The 21,020-nt window shown below is 40.2% G+C and overlaps 1 protein-coding gene across 1 annotated transcript in view; it reads left to right on the forward strand.

Annotated features, from left to right (window-relative positions):
• Window positions 1-21,020, forward strand: part of MAGI2 (membrane associated guanylate kinase, WW and PDZ domain containing 2) — a 1,404,484-nt gene that overhangs the window by 1,258,376 nt on the left and 125,088 nt on the right. Inside the window, exon 16 of the mRNA XM_054563833.1 lies at window positions 1,524-1,772. Within this exon, the coding sequence (XP_054419808.1) occupies window positions 1,524-1,772 (249 nt within the window). The remainder of the gene's footprint in view (window positions 1-1,523; window positions 1,773-21,020) is intronic.

The raw sequence follows: 21,020 nt of genomic DNA on the forward strand, positions 1-21,020 counted from the left end.
AAGAAAAGGCTTTGACATTGACATTTGTCCTTTTATAACCTCAGTACATTTTTTTTAGAGTTAAAAAGAATCTATTTGTTTTCTTTTATTAAAACCTGATTAGTTAAATCTTAACCAAGAAAATCAAATTTGTCAAATGATAATAAACAGCAGCCTGGATCTTATTCAATAATTACAAAGAAGAAATAAATACATTTTTGTAAGGCCATTTTTAATCTGGGTATGTGAATAAACGCGCCTCCTCTTTCTTCAGCTGTCAGTGCAACAGAACCTTTCTTGTAGTCTGTTCTTCCTCCTTCTCCCTGAATTGCAGCTTATAAAGTTAAGAGCCTCATTGGCACTTTTGCTAGCTATTTTAACTTGCTATATGAGACACTTTCCAGAATTCTAAGTAGAAGACCATATCTAGAGACCATCCTCCCCCAGAAATCATTAATTGTGATTCTTTTCCATCTTACTATTCCTCTGTTCCATATCATCTTTTGAGTACACTAATTAAGTTGTAAGATGGAGATGAAACAGTCCTATTTCCAATTACAGTACTCTGAGTGCCCACTTCAGCTCTTTTAATCAAGATACCATAACCTAGGTATTAAATTAAAATGACAAAATTCTTTCTGGATGACAGATCAACTTTCATTTTAAAAACTAGCTTCTCTTGGCTGCCAGCTTTCTATCCTTTCTCTCTATGAATAGGTTTGCCTTCTCATGGAAGTAGTGATTTGGTGTATCTCTTTGATAATAGGGTATATTTTTTAATAATACAGAATGTAAATGAGCAAGTCCTCCAACACCTCCCTTAGTGATTCCAAATTCATCGTTCCTTATTCTGATAATAATGTTAGATCTTAGAGTGAGCAAAATGCATTAAGAACAATGTTTTCTACCTACATGAAGTGAATTAACACTTTTAGGCTAACAGAATTAAATAAAACCATGGCTCGTTAGTAAAATTATGACAGATCACTTTACATGGACATCCTCTGGGCTGTCAGCCTCTCTTACAAGACTTCTACAGCATTTCGTGAAGTGTACCCTTGAAGCCTTGTCATGATTCCTGTGCCCAATTTTCCCTAGATCTACTGAAAAAAGTGTTCCATATGTGGTCTCTGAAGATGCATATTTTTATAAGCTCTTTAAGTAATTCTTATGCATAGGACTGTTTAAGATTCTGTCCACTTGTTTTATGACCTTCTTTGATCACTTATTTCTATACAAATAAGAGGCTTGATATCTGTAACTAGGGATTGTCTTGGGGGGCTGCACTCTTGGCAAGAAGAAAATACAAACAGGTAGCAGCATGTAGGAGGCTGATGAGGGGTTTTACCTGTGTTTGCCATGAAACGTGGAAAAGGAACCAAGACCTTTATAGCTGGGTTTGTGGCTCTGCACTCCTGGGGGGTTTAGAAGCCAGTCAATCAATCTTGTAACAGTGCTGGTGTCCAGAACAGTGCCTGGTACACAGCAGGCACCCACCAAGACCTTGTTAAATAACCCAGTGCCTGTATTCAATGTTGCTCCAGGGGAGCCCTGCCCAGAGAATGGGAGGAGTCCAGGCTCCGTATCAACCCACCACAGCTCTCCACGCAGTGACTATGCGACCTACACCAACAGCAACCACGCAGCCCCCAGTGGCAACACCTCTCCCCCTGAAGGCTTCACCTCCCAGAGCCTACAGACCAGTGACGTGGTCATTCACCGAAAGGAGAACGAGGGCTTCGGCTTTGTCATCATCAGCTCCCTGAACAGGCCTGAGTCGGGATCCACTATAAGTAAGTGACGGCTTCCCCTGCCCTTGAATAAGAGGTCTTGTTTTATTTTCTTCTGGTGGTAGGGACACTGACAAGCAGATTAGAGGACTGGTGTGAGCCTACCACGGAGCCTGAAAGTCATAGGCCATGTGCACAAAGAAAGCATCCTTAACACTCGATTAGCCAAATGTTGCTGATCTTTGGCTCAGGAAGAATGCAAGACCACAACCCAGCACCCCCACAGAAGCTCCTCATTTATTTTAAACTGGAAGGAAAATAAAACAGAGTGAAGTGGGAGTGTTGGCGCAAGGGGAGGGGTGCTCCTGTGTGATAGAATGAAACCAGATCTGCAGAGGATCTGGGGGAAGCCGTCTAAGCAGCATCCTTGAGGTGGGAAGGAGCTCAGCATCGAAGAAACGCACAAAAGCCTGGTGTGGCTGTGGCAGAGTGAACAGGGAGAGCGGTGCAAGACCAGAGGACTCACAGGAGCCAGGTTGCTCAGGGTTTCATTTACCCATGGGAAGAAGTCTGGACTGTAGTCTAAATCCTTCAGAACCACTGGAGGGTTTTAATCAGTGGATGGGAACCTGACTTATATTTTTAAAAGATGAGCCCAGCTGCTTGTGGAAAATGAAATCATGGGAAGGAAGCAACAGTGGAAGTACAAGACAGTTAGGGGCCATTCTAACAGCCCTGTGGGTCCAGAGATAGTGTCTCCTTCCGCTTAGGTAATAGTAGTGCGTAGGAGGGAAGAAGAAGAGGACTTTACTTCCTGGGGTCCTTGAGATCTAAGGTTCTATGCATCTGCACCACAGGGGACAGTCAGAGGTCATATTTTTCTTCCAGTGAGTCATCTCTGTAGATACACAAGTTTCCTCAAAGGCTTTCCTTCCAGCAGTACTAATCCAGAAGCCACTCACAGCCAGCAAGCAGTAGGACAGAAGAGGCGACAAGAACACTTGTTCATTTTTCACATTGAAATCATTTAGCCTAAAATGCTGTGGATAAAATACCAGAATAGAGAGCATTAAGGAAAAAAAATAATTGAGTCATGTTATCGTTCAAATTCATATAAATTGTGGTTGTTTCCAGTACATGGTTGGCAGAGGGAGGTGTGTTTTTCAAACGGTACTCAAGAAATCAAATTATTAGAAGGAATGAGAATGTTCTGTGATTAACTTTATGTTATCAAAACGCCACCAGAACTAAATGGAAAGAAGTGCTCTGATTAGTTTTAGCTTTGACAAATTCAAGAGTGAAAACTGTAGAATTGTTATACCTCAGTGAATATAAGCTGAAACTAAATTACATCCATCTGAAAGTAAAGTTTCATTTCTCTTTTTCTTCATGATAAGCTGAAGCAATAAATTCTACCTTTAAGTGTAGAGCGAAAGCAGAATTCTGTCAGTAGGATGGATTCACCAAGATTAAAAGGACACAAGACTAAATATTTTCATAAATTATATAAACAGTCTTCCAATAATTTACACTGGGAGAAAATGTTCACCAAGAGCTTTTGCAACCATTCTAGTCATTCAAATTGTTTATTGAGGAAGGGCACCCAAAGGAGTGGAATAAAAATAAAAAGTGTACTACCACAATGAAGGTGTTAAGCATGTGATATTTATGGTCTCAACTTTATTTGAAGTGTGACAACATTATAGCTAAATGTGTAGAGGTGTGTACATGCATGCACTTACTGCCTAAAGAAACTACAAATGCTTTTTCTATTGCAAATAAAATTCATGCATAGGTATAGTTGGAAAGCAACAGGTGCAAATGCTTACAATTAACATGTTAATTTTTTTCTTCTGACCAAGTGACAATAAACCTCAAAAGAGTAATTCTAATTCTAACCATTCTCAAAATAGCATTATTTTACATCATCCTGGTGAGTGGAAATATCTGGAGGTCATAATGCTTCCTGGTTTCATTTTTCAGATATTTATTTCTTTTCAATTTAAAGAGTTTGAAATGCAGGTTGCTCCATGTTCTTTGGTTACAGCAGAGCCTATGGTATATAATTTACAGCATGCACCTAAAAGGTCCCTGGACCTGGTGCTGTTTCATATTTCTGCAATAATTTTGAATTTGTAATTTTGAAGAGATGTGCTAAGTGCCTCATAAATGGCAAAGAGTCTCAGTTGTAATACATGTCCATTGTCATACTATCCAGGGCTCTGTGACACTGGGAGAGCAAAATACTCTAAGGTTTTCAAGAGTCACAATCATTCCGGGGGTTTGTGTCATTTTTCTCTTTTTGTCTTTCCTGAGCCCGAGGATCTTGAACATATCTGTGGTTTTGCTCATGGCTGTTGAAGCCATTCCGTTGGCAGACAGAATGCTGTTATGCCTTCAGTGAATGCACCATCCGCTTCAGGCATGGGGGTGGTCGGTTAACAGCCCAGATGCCATAGTCACACTGCCCGGATTTGACACCTGGCTCATCATTCACCAGCTGTGTGACCTTGAGGAAGATACATGACTTCTTTGGGTCTTAGTTTCCTTGCTTGTAAAGAGATCATTTTAGTACCCACGCCATGGGGTTGCTGTGAGGGTTAAATGACTTAGTACATGGAAGTGCCTAGAAGAGCACTGGCTCAAGGGAAGCACCAAATATGTCATTGTTGCATTCCTGACCACCGTCCCTGCTAGGGGTTCTCTCTCCATCCCATCAGCTTACTCTTCTTGGACAGTGCAGATTTCACACTGGCTGTCAGCTCAGTCAGAGCAGTGAAATCTGAGCAGCAGATGAGCATGGTAAGAGCCACCGCCCCCCTCCCTACCCTCCAGCCCCCTGGGAGCCCTGCCTCCCCCGCCCCCCCCCCACAGCCCAGGCCAGCAGTGGGGACAGAACAGTGGCAGCCAGGTCAGTCCAGCTGAAGGTGCCCTTGCTGAAGCTTCAGGCGGGGCGTCTCCCCAGAATGCACTAGGTAATCAACTAGAAAAGTCAAGGGTAACATCAAAATTCAGACTCAAAGCTGTGCTATCAGAATGTCCCTGCAAACATGACACCTAATTTGAATATATCAAAGAAGAAAGGAGAGATGAAGAGCTCAAATGTAAACTTCCCCACCCTGCACACTCACAGTTCCTTCAGCCCAGGGACCAACTTTGCTGGAGACACCAGATGTTTAATCAATTGAGAACTTGGAAGGTGAGATTTCTGGCTTACTATTGCCTGCCAATTAGTAGGGCTCTTTACCAAAGCCTCAAATTTTTTTTCAAAATACTATTTTTTCAAAAAAGAAAAAAGAAATTTTCTTTATATCAATAATGTAATTAAACAGCATACTTCTTCCAAAACCAGTGACTCAGGAGGCCACATATTGTCTGGGAGCAAACAGATCTTAGAAGATTTCTATCTGAGGTGAGGAATATCCTTCTTGATTTAAAGTGAGAATAGGCAAGCTTCCTGAGTGTTTTTATCCCATTATCCAAAATTAAGTTTTTTTTCTACACCTTAAAATTAGACCCACAGGAAAACAAAGTGGTTTGCAGAATGGAGCCTATAATAAGAGTAAACTGTAATAGGAAATTGCATTTTAAATTTTCAAAAAGACTCGAATAAAGATTTATATACAAAGATGTTTATTGCCGTATTACTGGTAATCAGAATATTGGAAATAATCTTAGAAGCTTCTCGGAACCTAGAAACTTTGGTGTCTTTGGGATCCTTTCTCTACAGTCTTGTAGACATAGGATGCAAGACCCAGGCAGCCCTCTGACTTCAAGTGAATTGAATGCTTACTATATAAAAATGTGCAGGTAGCCATGTGCAATGGGGGTTCCACATTGGTCTTTGGGCCTCTCCAGCTCAAGGCTGAGTGCTGACATCCAGGTTTTATTGCACAGATGTAATCTGGTCCTTACAGGTGCTTCCTGCTGTCCCCCACCTCCCAAACCTGCTTTCCCACCAGAGTTCCCAAGAAAGGCTTTGGCACAAATGATGAAATAGAAATGACCCTTAGTCACCTGCTTTTCTATAGTTTGTCAGAAAGGATATGCTGACATTTATCGGGTAGGCATACGTGGGCAGCTTGAACACCAGCGGTGGAGGCTGGCAGCCTGTTGAGAGAATCTGTAAACTTAGATGCAGGCCCTTCACAAGCTATGAGGTAGAACATGTTCAGGACAGCAGCTGCAGCAGCACCTAAGCAAGGGGTCAGCAGTCAGGGAACAATCGCTTCCACCCTTCCTTCCTTCCTTCATTCCTATTGTCCTAACAGCACTGACTCTGTTTTCTGTGTCTTTATTGCAAACACATCACTGGCCAGCTTGGCTTCCTAACAATCTTTCAGCTCTGTACTGGTGCTGGAAATCTTTGTTTCCATGTGTATATTTCTTTGGCAAAGGTTGGAGTACAGACTTGGCCATTGCTGATTTCCAGTTAGGCCCACACTGCAATCCAGTGTTCTAAAAAAAGTTCATCATTCTTTGGTAAAATGCCCTGATGGCTTTCTCAAAATCCTTGATGATGTCCGTAGGCTTTGGAGGTTAAAAGCTATTCTAGAGATTCAAAAGCAAGGCTAGCGGGTCTTTTATGACATTTTAAGAAAGCATGAAATAGCCCTGGCCGGTTGGCTCAATTGGTTGGAACATAATCCCATGCACCATAAGTCTGTGGGTTTGATCTCCAGTTGGGGTTCATATGAGAGGCAACAGATTGATGATTCATTCTCTCTCTCTCTCTCTCTCTCTCTCTCTCTCTCTCTCTCAAATCAATACAATAAACATATCCTCTGGTGAGGATTTTTTAAAAAAAGGTTAAAATAAAACTGAACAAGCAGGGAAGCAGGTTAAGATTTTTCCCACCAAAAGTCACACCACCAACCATACAGCCAAGGAACAGTCATTTGAACTTAGGGGAGGTACAAATTAAAACCAAAAAGCCAAGATTTCTGTAGTCTTGCTGTATTACAAGGAGATTTAAACTAAATAAAAGTGCATTGGACAACAAGCACAAGCCTCACTCCTGCTTACCCAGCGACTGTGGTGTCCCCGAGCAGGTCACTTGGCCTTCCTGTGCCCCTTCCTCATATAAAATATAAAGGGAAATGGCCTGAGCAGCCCCTTCCAGCTCTAAATTATCTTAAACCATGAATCAGCATGGAAAATAAGCTATTAGTTTAGTTTTGTCTGTGTATTAAAAGTTTTGGGTAAGCTTGAGGCCTGGGTTATATTTTTCATTGGCTTAAACTAGTACTTTAAACTTGTATTACCTTCAATTTTGATTTTATTTTGAAGGTAGCCCCTAATACTTTCAAATCTTTTGTTCATCTCAAACTCTGTCAAGAAATGATCTGAAAAAATCACTTAACTACACTAAACCAGCTCCGCTCTTAAGGCAATTTAAGGCAGTGTTTTCTTGCTTTTGTCGCTTCCTGGCACACTTGTGAAATTATGGTATTTTTATAACATACAGAAATAAAACAAATGATGCTACTGGAGGCAAAAAGGCAACTTCCCCAGTGGGTTCTACCCCCAAACCTTACCTGACCCTCCTCAGAGCGCAGCCGCTGTCTTGGCACACTTGTAATGTTAGGGGTACGCTTCTTTTAATGGCCTGTAGTTACAGATTTTTGCCCTAAAGGGAACCCTCTGAACATCAACCACCAAAAAGCACCTCATTTTGCATTTTATCAGTTTGAATTGTGGCAGTGGATCTTCTTCAAGCCTTCCTATTGAGATTTATTCATTCGTCACCTTAAAAACACAGGTAATTGGTACAATTGGTGCTGATGCTGGGGCCTTGACCTTTCACTGTAAACTCTGACCTATCACTGCTCCATCACCAAAAGTCGTTGCTGGAAAGTTCCTTAAGTCACGCTCATGCAGCTGAATGTGAGAATTGTGAAGTGAGCCTCATTGATTTCTCTATTTCTCAGTGGTTTTCAAAAGCACGTTTCCTTCTAGAGTTCTTAACCCACTTCGTAACATATATCCCCTTACTCCTTAAGTGAATCTCTGCTTTGAATCCCTTCAAGGAGACAGTGCTTGGAGCTTTATGCTGAGAGTAGTCCCTCATTCAGGAGGCCTGATGGTATCACCACACAGTTATTGTGAGTGCTTTTATAATGGAAGAAATACAGAGGGGCTGGGGAGTGGAGGGAACTCTACATAAAATACCAGCTTTCCTCCAAATATCTGGCTTCTAAATATAACCCATAAAACTGTAAGATAAACAAATATCTTCAAAATCTTTTGGAAAGTCAACATATACAAATGAGGTAAGACTGTGTTCATAGTCTACACTGACATACATGTGTTTTCAATCAAATCAATCTTTTCACATTCATGAGTAACCCACTTCTGCCTCAGGAGGTAGCTGGGAGCTAGGGTAGGAGTGGAGTGCAGTTGTTAATGGTGCAAAGTGCATCAAGGAAGGCAGCCTTTTCTATGTATAGTTCAGCCTTCCAATAACAAGTCCTTGATCATAACATCCCTGGTAAAAATATCAGCAGGGGAAAGTTCAAACAGGCCTCTCTTTTAGGTTCATGGTCCCAGGTAATCTAGACACATCCACTGTTTACCATCAGCTCCTTACAGCTCTATTGACTAAAGCTGGGTTTGTTACTTACCGCTGAAGACGACTTCTGCTCTCCTGTTCTAGTGTCCATGTTTTGCCTTCTGCCTCTTGGAATGTCTCCTCTTATCTAATAATAAATTTTATCACGCTTTCTCCCAGGCACTGTGCTAAGAAACTTAGCTTGTACTTAATTTTCACAGCAACCCTGTGAGATAAAGACTACTGCCCAGACAGTAAACATCTCTCACAAGCAGCTCAAAACTCTCAATCTCTTTGTCTGACCCCCTCACTGTTCTCCCTCAAGTGTTTTCATTGATTCTTATATGGAACTCTTGTCTGTAAACACATTCATTGTTGATGGCTCCCTGGCTCCCCATCTGTTATTATGTCTGTTATTACAATCTATTATTGTCATTTTACTTTTCTTGCCTTTCTATTTTGTGTCCCCTAGTAAATTGTAAAATCCTTCAGGGCAAGAAACAATGACATTTTTTTGAATCCCTCACAGTTCCTGGTAGCATAGTTTTCAAGGATTCGTTATATAATTTATGTTAGTAGGATTGGAATGGATCCTCATACAGCGATCCAGCACTGTCCTTAGGAAAGTGAAAGTGTGAATGTGCTCTGCTCTAGCTTTCCCTCACTGCAGCCTGGTTGTTTCATCCCTCAAGGGCAGCAAGATGTATCTCTGAGAATGTGCAATGCAGCTGAGGATCACTTAGGGCAGCAATTTCAACCTTTTTCATCTCATGACACACGTAAACTTATTACTAAAATTCTGTGGCACACCAAAAAATATATATATATATTTTTGCCTCTATTTGTATATAAGGATTTCTGGTACCAAGAGTTAACTAATCAGCTGCAACTTCATTATGTGATGTGACCATTTAGATGCAACTCTACTCCATACAATTTGTATTTATGGTTCGAGACAGGGCATTCAGACCAGTCAGCTATTGTATTGGCTGTTGTCATTTTTTATTTGACAATCTAAGGGAAAAGAGGTCAGTTCCCCTGACTAAATAGTCAGGTATTGCATGTTTTAAGAATTCTTATGTGCCATGACACCCCAGGTGAAAATCGCTGACTTAGGGGGAGGAATTGTGTGCAAGCTGGTCCTTGCCCAGCATGAGAAATTGCACTATAATAAAGTGGAGCTGGAACAGTGTCCCAGAATACAGGTTTCTCATTAGTTTTTAGCCTGAGTAAATGCTTCAATAGGCAGCTCAGGACCTAGTGAAGTCTTAGATGAGAGAGCCCGCTAAGAAATCAGGCTTAGGGGGGCCGTCTCTGTGCCTCTGGGCAGCCCCAGAAGTCGTAAGCATCTGGGTTGCAAAGCTCTTGTCCTCAGTCTGCTCTCTGATTCCCCTCATCCTGGCACTGACTGTTCCTGGACTCACCATCCATCTGTGTGAGCACCACCTCAGCGATAATTACATCGTCCTGAACAGGAGAGTTTGGACGGCATCCCAAGCTCCTTAAAAAAAGTACTACTCCAATTCATTTCACAACCCTCATTAACAAAGGAACGCATTTCAGTTCCAAGTGAACTACTTCTGAATCACATTACTTCTTTATAGGATCATACCCAACTAAATCCAAGACAAATAGGACCTATTGATTAAATTCCATTTTTTTCAATCCTGAGCTTGACTAGTTTGTTCCCAAATTTAAACCTGGCTGCCTAGGTCTTACCAGGAAGCAGACAAACAAACAAGAAAAGATTGTGCATCAAACTCTGAGTAGTCTAATATCTGAACTTTGAAGCCTCTATTAAAATGGAAAGACAGATGAAAATATTTTATTCTCTTAGCACTAACAGATTTAAAGATCATTAAATTGTAAAAATATAAGTCCACAAAGAAGCACCATCATTCTTATTTATTCTCATGAAGGGGGGCAATACAACCCATCAAAAAAGTCTATGATTGCTCACAGTGCATTTTTTAAAAAATCTGAACTATTTTTCTTATTGTTCAAATGGAGCTTATAAATCATGAGTTTTTCCCACTAGGGAATCATTTTTCAGGAGGGTGTTTATTATTGTGTTCAAAGACTCTCCAGGCAGCAGCAAGTGCATGTGTAGATGTCTTCTTACCTTCAGCTATTCGGTTGTCTTACTTAAAAGCTCCTAAGTGGGTGATCAATGGCTGTTCCCTCTGGGCTAGTGTCCTGCAGCTTCTCGTTGTTCACTGATGGCAAAGGGAGAGAGCGGCTGCAAAGACAGCCAGACTTCAGGGGCAGGGTCGCCCTTTACCAGTGGAAAATGGCCATCGCTCTCCCAGGGGGTCCAAACAAATCTGAGCCTGCAGGTCACTCTTGCAGAACACACATTATCTTTATAAGCTATTCAGGGCCTCAAGTTGGATTCAATTCTCTGTAATTTTATTTTTCTTCTTTTTTCCCAACAATCAGCCATATAAAAAGAGCTGGTTCCATGCATACAGCCATTTTTAAAACATGTTGTTAAGTGAACACAGTCATGTTACCTATCATCATTTTTCAGCTTTTCTGAAAGAATGCCATTAGGGAATATTTTCCCTGTTTGGAGCAGAGTAAGCTGCATTTCTTTTTGAGCCCCAGCTTTCACCCAGGACTCAGGGAGGACCTCTGCCCAACCCTACCACACCAAATCCTGGTAAAATCTTTTTATTTGTTCATTTGACCACCAATAATTTTGAAGTTTAAGCTGGATTGTTTGCCCAACCAAACTATTGCCAGAATATGGTGGGGATCATTTCTACAGGTTAATCAGGCAGCCTTTTCTAGTGATGCTCCCTAACCTGTCCTAAGATATATACAGTGTCAAAAATGTTAACTGCGTAGTGGGGCCTGCTATTGGCACTTTCATTTTCCAGTTGGATTTCTTCCAGATCTTATTTTTGTAAGCCAGGCGAAGGTTTGCTCCACAAATGTGCCCAGATGTTGGGCATCTGATGAACCCATCTGCTTTCAAGGGTAAAGTGCCCAAAACCTTCTGTTCAGAAACTGTTTATCATAAAAATGTATATTCATGGATTCATTGTGAAGGAAGATCTTCCAGGAAGCAAGAAAGGGCACATAGCTCAAAAGGGTTTGCCCTGTCGTTATCTAGCACAGGGCAGTTGAGATAACATGAGGTGAAACAATATTCTGACTTAAAAATCTTCATTCAAATGTTTTCTACTAGTTAAACAGCAAGATGAAAAATTGCTCATATTCCAGTAGGCACTTGATGAAATTAAAACACAATAAAACCTGGCGGCCAAGTATTTCAGTTCATTCTGACTTCTATGACAGAATGCTATAGACTGAATGGCTTGTAAAAAAACAGAAACATCTTTCTCACTGTTCTGGAGGCTGGGAAGTCCAAGATCAAGGCACAGGGCGTTCTGATGTCCTGTGAAGACTGGCTTCCTGGTTCATAGTCGCTCACTATGCTCTCACAGGGGTCCTCTTTTATAAGGACACTAATCCCATTCACAAGGGCTCCACCGTAATGACCTAATCACCTCCCAAGGCAGCACCTCCTAATAACATCGCCTTAGGGATTAGGTTTCAACTCATAAATTTGGGGAGGACACAAACATTCATTCTATAGCACCAAGTTAGCCACTGATCTTGATGCCCCCTGGTGCTAAGTCACGAAGAAGGCTGACAGACATGGCCATCAGCTCTAATCAATTTGCATGATCACAAGCTTTGACTAAGTACCCAAGTTTACATTGTAGCTGAATTTATGAACAACTACATTTTCACTCTTGAGAAACTAAGGCAAGCTGTTACCAAATATGCTTTCCAGATACAAAACTTAAATACAACAGGCCCTCGCTATTGCTGCTGCTAAAGCCTTAGCTGAGGTTCTAGAGCTTTCTGCAATGATGGCAGTGTTCTTTTCTGCACTATACAATACCGTAGCCACTAGCCATATGTGGCTATGGATCCCTTGAAATAAGGCTAGAGTGGCTGAAGAATTAAAGTTTTAGTTTTCCTTTATTTCATTTAAATTACCACGTGTGGCTAGTAGCCACCATGTTGAACTGCACAGCTCTGGAGCATTGCAGTGGCTTTTGAGTGTCCACCCTGCCTCCAGCCTTGTTCCCACCTTCTTATCCTTCAGTCCACCCTTCAGCTGCCTCCATGGTACTCTTTCTAAAACAGCCAATAATGCCCCTTAACTTTCCTGGTTTATTAGTGACTGCTCATTTGGCACAGCCAAAGGCCTCCCATGATCTGTTCTTTGCTGCCTTCCCCCCAGGTCTGTTTGTGCTCGTTGTACTCCCACACCCACAATACAGGCTCACAGACTCTGCTAATCCACAGGCCTGCACGTTTGCAAGACACATCGCCTGCGACTGGGACACTTTCCCCATCCTTGACCCGCTGGAAAAGCCCGGTCCATATTTTTAAATGCAGGCTAGGCAACATTTCCCTCTGAAGCCTTCCCAGACCTCTTCCACGCTCCCTCCCACCTCTTCTCTTCTACTCATTCAACATCAGTTCTTTTTGTCCTGCCTCTATGTCCTTTCATCCAAAATCTCTTCATCATCCTCTGCCTTTTCACTTTTTCTCCCATTTTGAAGGCTTAATTACATACAGTAAATATTACCCTTTCTGGTCTAGAGCCTGGGATTGTTGACAATGAAGTCAACTCTTCCAGTCCCCTACCGGCCCTGGCAACCATGGTTCTGTTTCTCTTCTACAATTTTGCCTTTTCCTATAGTAATGGAATTACACAGTATGTAGCCTTTTGAGTCTGGCTTCTTCCACTTAGCATAATGCATTTTAGATTTATCCACATTGTTTTGTGTGTCAGTATTCAGTTTCTTCTTAATTGCTGAATAGCATTCCACTGTGTGGTTGTACCACAGTTTGTTTATCCATTCCCTAGTTGAAGAATATTCAGGTTGTTTCCTCCTTTAGATGATTATGAATAAAGCTTCTTTAAACCTTTTCAAATAGGTTTTTGTGTGAAAATAGGTTTCTATTTCACTTGGGTAAAGACCTAAGTGGCTGTACCATTCTGTGTTCCCATGGACGAGGGTTCCGATGCTCCACATCCTTAGGGTATTTGTTATGTTGAGGCACTGTTGGTTTTTTTTTTTTTTTTGAGTTTAGCCCGTCTAAGATGCATCTAGTGCTATCTCACTTTGGTTTTAATTTGCATTTTTTCCCTAAAGACTAATATGTTGAGGATCTTTTCCTGTGTTTTTTTGTCATCTTTATGTTTTCTTTAGTGAAGTACTTTTACACTTTTGGTCTTTTTCCTCTAGAGTGTAATTGGTATTTCAATTTGAACAACAAAATACATTTTGAGACTCCTAAACCCTCTTTTTTCCATTTTTCATCTTAGAGTAATAAAAAATCATCTTACGATGATGACTTAGGTGAAATTATCCTGGAGACATATGCCTGCTTGTTAAAAATGGAAACATATAATTACTATGCTTTAAAGTACAAAGGATAAGAGAAAATGCTTAGGAGAAGAAATTCCAAATAAAGTTAAAATGTGCAACATTTTGATAAAAAGAGATAAGAGTAGAAAAATTATATGCAAGTGATGTTCTCACTTTACAGGTAAGGAAACTCCAGCGTGATCTATTTGGTCATTCGGGGTCACACTGCAGGCTGTTTTCAGAGTTAATATATGATCAAGATCTTGTAGCTCCTGAACACTGTGCTTGGGGCCTTTTCATATGCAGTTTTATCCAGTCATGCAAAATTTGCATTATTTCAAGTTAAAACATGATATATCCTGTTAGTGGAACCCTGGCTTCCGTGAGAAAATAAAGAACAAATAAATATTCATGTAATCTCCTGGATAACATATTGAAAAGGACAGCTGGCTTGGAAGGGATCAATTGCCTAGGTTAGTATCTGTTTTCATTTACATTAAGAAAATATTGCAAGAAGTTATTATCTACTAGAGGGCTTGGGGGAATACAATGGAAAGCTGATATTGCACCTGATGGCTTCTGACATTTACCTATTATAACAGGGAAACTGTGTGAAGTTGGCCAAGTGACTTTTTACAAAACACAATTTCAGAAGCTATAAAAGGAAAAAGGAGATGGCACAGATAGAATACACTGCATCCGTAAAAATGAGAAACATGACTTGTCAGCAACACCTGTTTATAACAATCATCCATTTCTACCAGGCCCGCTGAGAAATTACTGAGCACCAAGTACATGGATAGAAGTGAAGTCTCAAAAAACAGCTAAGAGATACAGAAGAAAGAAAGAAATGTGGTTTTATTGAGCATTTTATCCCAATACCTGGCATTGATGAAATATAATTTTATGATATCTTTCTGAACTCTTGAAATCAGTTGACTATTATATGTATATCTGTCAAGGCTACAGAAAACAACAGGAATTTTTAAGTTTGAATTATATCAATTATTAATCATTTTTCGCAGACAAGACTCCAGATCCTAAGTGCTACACCAAAATATTAACTTCAACAACTGATTTAAATTTATAGAAGATATTTTCAATTTCTATTTAATGGTGGTGAAATTAAAACATCCTCGTCTCCTCCCATTCTTACACAATGAGATGGTAGTTAATGAAGAAGAAAAGAATGGGCAAAAGTAGAGAAGGCATTTTAAAGACAAATGCAGGACTTATATAAATTATTATTTGCAGGATTTGCAGGACAAATGCAAGATTATAAATTATTAATCATTTTTCCCAGACAAGACTCCAGATCCTAAGTGCTACACCAAAATATTAACTTCAACAACTGATTTAAATTTATAGAAGATATTTTCAATTTCTATTTAATGGTGGTGAAATGAAAACATCCTCATCTCCTCCCATTCTTACACAATGAGATGGTAGTTAATGAAGAAGAAAAGAATGGGCATAAGTAGGGAAGGCATTTTAAAGACAAATTGCAGGACAGGTAGATATTGACTTGAGTTGACCAAGTGAGAAATAGCTGTAAGAGACTATAATTTAGAAATGTGAAGAAGAAACAGCTGAAAGATTTTAAATGTTTGCTGTTGGTTACAGAACTGGAGAGGATGGAGGAATTAAAAAGCTAAGGTTTTTCATTGTAAGCATTTTGATTGTCTTTTATTTTTTAATTTGTGTATATATTATTTCAATTAAATTGTTTTATTTAGGAGAGATTTCCAATCACTAGGAAATAGTACTATTGTTCTGTGTACTTTGCCCCTTTTAGCTTGTGACATGAATTTTGATGTTTTTATACAGTTTTCTTATTTTGTAGGATAATCCAGTAATAACTTGATAAGTCCTCTGTAATAAGTTATTAATAAATTATTAATAAAAGAATCCTCTTATTCAGCAACTGAATTTGTCATTATAAAAGTGAGCAACTAACCCTCTAATCAGTAGATTTGCATGTTTGGAATGGAAGTGTAATACCACACTGCAGCCCCATGACTGTTCTGTTCTTTTTTTTTTTTTTTATTGTTTTTTTTTAATTAATTTATTTACTTTTTAAATACATTTGTCTCTGCCTTCCCCCCACCTCTTTCCCTTGCCCCCTCCCACCTTCCCTCCCTCAGCTCTTCCCCTTTGGTTTTGTCCATGAGTCCTTGCTATATGTTCCTTGACTTTCCCCTTCCCTTCCCTTTCCCTGCCCCCCCCCTTCCCTCTTGTCTCTGTTGATTTCTTTTCCTTTCAGTGTTGCTGGTCATATTTGCCTTGCTTCTTTGCATTGTTGGTTAGGTTCCACTTATAGGTGAGATCATATGGTATTTGTCTTTCACCCCCTGGCTTATTTCGCTTAGCATGATGCTTTCCAGTTCCATCCATGCTGTCGCAAAGTTTAGTACTTCTTTTTTTCTTTCTGCTGCGTAGTATTCCATTGTGTATATGTACCATTATTTTTTGATCCAATCATCTACTGATGGGCATTTAGGTTGCTTCCAACACTTGGCTATTGTAAATTGTGCTGCTATGAACATTGGGGTGCGTAGGTTCTTTTGTATTGGCGTTTTGGTGTTCTCAGGGTATAGTCCCAGCAGGGGAATCGCTGGATCAAAAGGCAGTTCCATTTTCAGCTTTCTGAGGAAATTCCACACTGCTTTCCATAGTGGCTGCACCAGTCTGCATTCCCACCAACAGTGGACTAGAGTTCCCTTTTCTCCACAGCCTCGCCAGCACCTGTTGTTTGTGGATCTGTTTATGATGGCCATTCTGACCGGTGTGAGGTGGTACCTCATGGTGGTTTTGATCTGCATTTCTCTGATGGCTAGTGATGCAGAGCATCCTTTCAAATGCCTCTGGGCCCTCTGTATCTCCTCCTTAGAAAAGCATCTGCCCAGGTCCTTTGCCCATTTTTTGATTGGATCGTTTGTCTTCTTGGAGTCAAGTCGAGTGAGTTCTTTGTATATCTTGGAGATCAAACCTCTATCTGATGTATCATTAGCAAATATATTTTCCCAAATGGTTGGCTCCCTTTTCAGTTGGCTGATGTTTTCTTTAGCCGTGCAGAAGCTTCTTATTTTGATGAGGTCCCACTTGTTTATTCTTTCCTTTATGTCCCTTGCTTTAGGAGACATATCAGTGAAAAAATTGCTGCGTGGGATATCTGAGAGTTTCCTGCCAATGTTCTCCTCTAGGACTTTGATGGTGTTGCGACTTATATTTAAGTCTTTTATCCATCTTGAGTTTATTTTTGTGTATGGTGTCAGCTGGTGATCCAATTTCAATTTTTTGCATGTAGCCATCCAGCTCTCCCAACACCATTTGTTGAAGAGGCTGTTATTGCCCCATTTCATGCTTCTGCCCCCTTTGTCGAATATTAGATGGCCATAGAGACCTGGGCTTATTTCTGGGCTTTCTATTCTGTTCCACTGGTCTATGGGTCTGTTCTTGTGCCAGTACCAGATTGTTTTGAGTATAGTGGCTTTGTAGTAGAGTTTGATGTCCGGTATTGTGATCCCTCCTACTTTGTGTTTCTTTCTCAAAATTGCTGCGGCTATTCGAGGTCGTTTATGGTTCCATATAAATTTTTGAAATGTCTGTTCTATTTCTGTGAAATACGTCATTGGTATCTTACTAGGGATTGCGTTGAATCTATAAATTGCTTTTGGTAGTATGGACATTTTAAGGATATTAATTCTTCCAATCCATGTACACGGTATATGCTTCCATTTATTTGTGTCTTCCTTAATTTCTTTTTTCAATGTTCTATAGTTTTCTGCATACCGGTCTTTTGTGTCTTTGGTTAAATTTATCCCTAGGTACTTTATCTTTTTTCGTGCTATATCGAATGGTATATTTTTCCTGATTTCTTCTTCTTCTATTGCATTGCTGGTGTACAAAAACACCTTTGATTTCTGAATGTTGACTTTGTATCCTGCTGTTTTGCCAAATTCACTTATTAGGTTGAGGAGTTTTTTGGTAGAGTCTACAGGGTTCTCTATGTACACTATCATGTCATCTGCAAACAATGATAGTTTTACTTCCTCCTTTCCAATTTGGATGCCTTTTATCTCTTTCTCTTGTCTGACCGCTGTGGCTAGGACTTCCAATACGATGTTGAAAAGAAGCGGTGAGAGCAGACATCCTTGTCGTGTTCCCGATCTTAGTGGGAAAGCTTTCAGTTTTTGCCCGTTGAGTATGATGTTGGCTGTAGGTTTTTCATATATGGCCTTTATTACGTTGAGGAATGCCCCATTGATTCCCATTTTGCTGAGTGTTTTGATCATAAATGGGTGCTGTACCTTGTCAAATGCTTTTTCTGCATCTATCGAGATGATCATGTGGTTTTTGTCTTTTCTTTGATTTATGTGGTGTATCACGTTTACTGATTTGCGTATATTGAACCATCCCTGCATCCCTGGGATGAATCCCACTTGATCGTGATGGATAATCTTTTGAATGTATTGCTGGATGCGGTTTGCCAATATTTTGTTGAGGATTTTAGCATCTATGTTCATCAGCGAAATGGGCCTGTAGTTTTCTTTCTTTGTAGGGTCTTTATCTGGTTTTGGGATCAGGGTGATGCTGGCCTCATAGAAGGAGTCTGGCAGTCTTCCCTCCTCTTGGATTTTTTGGAATAGTCTGAGAAGGACAGGGGTTAGCTCTTCCTTAAATGTTTTGTAAAATTCTCCTGGGAAACCGTCTGGCCCTGGGCTTTTGTGTGCTGGGAGTTTCTTGATGACTGCTTCAATTTCCCCAACTGTTATCGGTCTGTTCAAGCTTTCTGTTTCTTCCTCCTTCAGTGTTGGAAGATTATACTTTTCTAAAAATTTGTCCATTTCATCAAGATTTTCAAATTTCTTGGCATATAATTGTTCATAATAGTTTCTGATAATCATTTGTATTTCTGTGGTATCAGTTGTTATTTCTCCTCTTTCATTTCTGATATTATTAATTTGGGTCCTCTCCCTTTTTTTCTTGATGAGTCTGCTTAAAGGTTTGTCAATTTTATGAATCTTTTCAAAGAACCAGCTTCTGGATTGGTTGATCCTCTGAATTGTTCTTTTTGTCTCTATGTCATTCAGTTCTGCTCTAATCTTGACTATTTCCTTCCTTCTACTTGCTCTGGGATTTATTTGTTGTTGTTTCTCCAGTTCTTCAAGTTGTAGTGTTAGGTCTTTTATTTGAAATGTTTCTATCTTTTTAAGGTAAGCCTGTATTGCTATGAACTTCCCTCTCAGGACCGCCTTTGCTGTGTCCCATAGGTTTTGGACAGTTGTCTGTTCATTTTCATTTGTTTCCAGAAATTTTTTGATTTCTTCTCTTATCTCATTATTGACCAATTCATTGTTTAATAGTGTACTGTTCAGTCTCCATGAGTTTCCAAGTTTTTTGAAGTTTCTCTTTGAGTTTGATTTCGAGTTTCAAGGCCTTGTGGTCTGAGAAAAAGTTTGGTATTATTTCAATTTTCCTGAATTTACTGAGGCTTGCTTTGTGTCCTATCATGTGGTCTATCTTTGAAAAACTGCCATGAGCATTTGAAAAGAATGTGTATTTTTCTTCTTTGGGATGTAAGATTCTATATATGTCAGTTAAGTCTCTTTGATTCAGTGTGTCATTCAGCGCCACGATATGTTTATTAATGTTTTGTTTGGAAGATCTGTCCATTTTTGACAGTGGGGTGTTGAAATCCCCTACTATCAGTGTGTTGCTATCTATATCTTTTTTGAAGTCATCCAACAATTTCCTTATAAACTTGGGGGCTCCTATATTGGGAGCATATAAGTTTACAATGTTGATGTCTTCTTGATAGATTCTTCCTTTAAGTATGATAAAGTGCCCCTCTGGGTCTCTCTTTATGGCCTTTGCTTTGAAATCGACTTTGTCTGATACAAGTATGGCAACGCCAGCCTTTTTCTCATGTCCATTTGCTTGGAATATTATTTTCCATCCCTTTACTTTCAATCTGTGTAGGTCTTTTGCTCTGAGGTGGGTCTCTTGTAGGCAACATATGTGTGGGTCATGTTTTCTTATCCATTCAGCTACCCTGTGTCTTTTGATTGGGGCATTTAGTCCATTCACATTGAGAGATATTACTGATAGAAACTTACTCATCTTTTCTCTTTGTACTTGTGTTCCTCTCTGTCTCATTCTTTTCCTTCATCTGCTTAAACCAGTCCCCTTAGCATATCTTGGAGTGCTGGTTTGGTAGAGATGTATTCTTTTAGCTTTCTTTTGTCTGGGAAACTCCGTATTTCTCCTTCTATTTTAATGGAGAGCCTAGCTGGGTAGAGCAGCCTTGGCTGTAGGCCCTTGCTTTTCATGGCTTGGAATATTTGTTGCCATTCCCTTCTGGCTTGGAGTGTTTCTGTTGAGAAGTCAGCTCCTAGGCGTATCGGGGCCCCCTTGTATGTTACTTTCTCCTTCTCCCTTGCTGCCTTGAGGATTCTCTCTTTGTCTTTGACTTTTGCCATTTTAATGATGATGTGTCTTGGAGTGGACCTCCTTGGGTCCTTCTTGAGTGGGGTCCTCTGTGCCTCCTGGATCCATGAGAGCCTTTCTCTCCTCAAATTAGGGAAATTTTCCATCATTACTTTTTCGAGGAGGTTCTCTATTCCTTGCTCCTCTTTTTCTCCTTCTGGTATCCCTATTATACGGACATTATTGCGTTTCAGGTTGTCCTGCATTTCCCTAAATGCTTCTTCATTCTTTTTGAGCCATTTTTGCATTTCTTGTTCTTTCTGGGAGCTTTTTTCTACCTTGTCCTCCATCTCACTGATTCGATCCTCAGCTTCATCCAGCCTGCTTTGGATTCCTTCTACTGTGTTCTTCAATTCAGAAATGGTATTCTTCATATCCTCTTGTGTCTTCTTGATAGTTTCTATGTCCTTTTCCAGGCTGATATAGTTTGCTGTAAGATCCTGATAGTTTCTCTGCAGTTTCTCATAGTTCTCTTTGAGCTGGCTGAGCTCATTGAGCTTCCTTAGAACCATTGTTTTAAATTCCATATCTGATAGTTCCCTTGCCTCTATTTCATTGAGCTCTCTCTGTGGGGAGTCCCCTTTTCCACTCATTTGGGGGGAACTTCTTTTTCTTCCCATTTTTGTGAGAGTCTGTTAAGTATTTTTGTCCTTTACTTTTCTTTCGGGGCTTGCCTCTGATGATGTCAGTTGTTGACCCTATAGGGCCTTGGGTTGTTTGTTTGAGCCTTTCAGGAGTCTAATGCCTGTGTCTGACTCCTGCTTGGAGCAGCTCTGTGACCCCTTCGGTCAGGGCTGGGCTATTTTTTGGGATCTCTCTGCGCTCTCACGAGAGCTCCTTGAGCGCGTTCCCAGCGCAGCAGGGTCCCCCCCC

This window comes from Pteronotus mesoamericanus, unplaced genomic scaffold (genome assembly GCF_021234165.1).
Source record: "Pteronotus mesoamericanus isolate MK-2021 breed Mesoamerican mustached bat unplaced genomic scaffold, CSHL_Meso_final scaffold_85, whole genome shotgun sequence".
Lineage (NCBI taxonomy): Eukaryota > Metazoa > Chordata > Mammalia > Chiroptera > Mormoopidae > Pteronotus > Pteronotus mesoamericanus.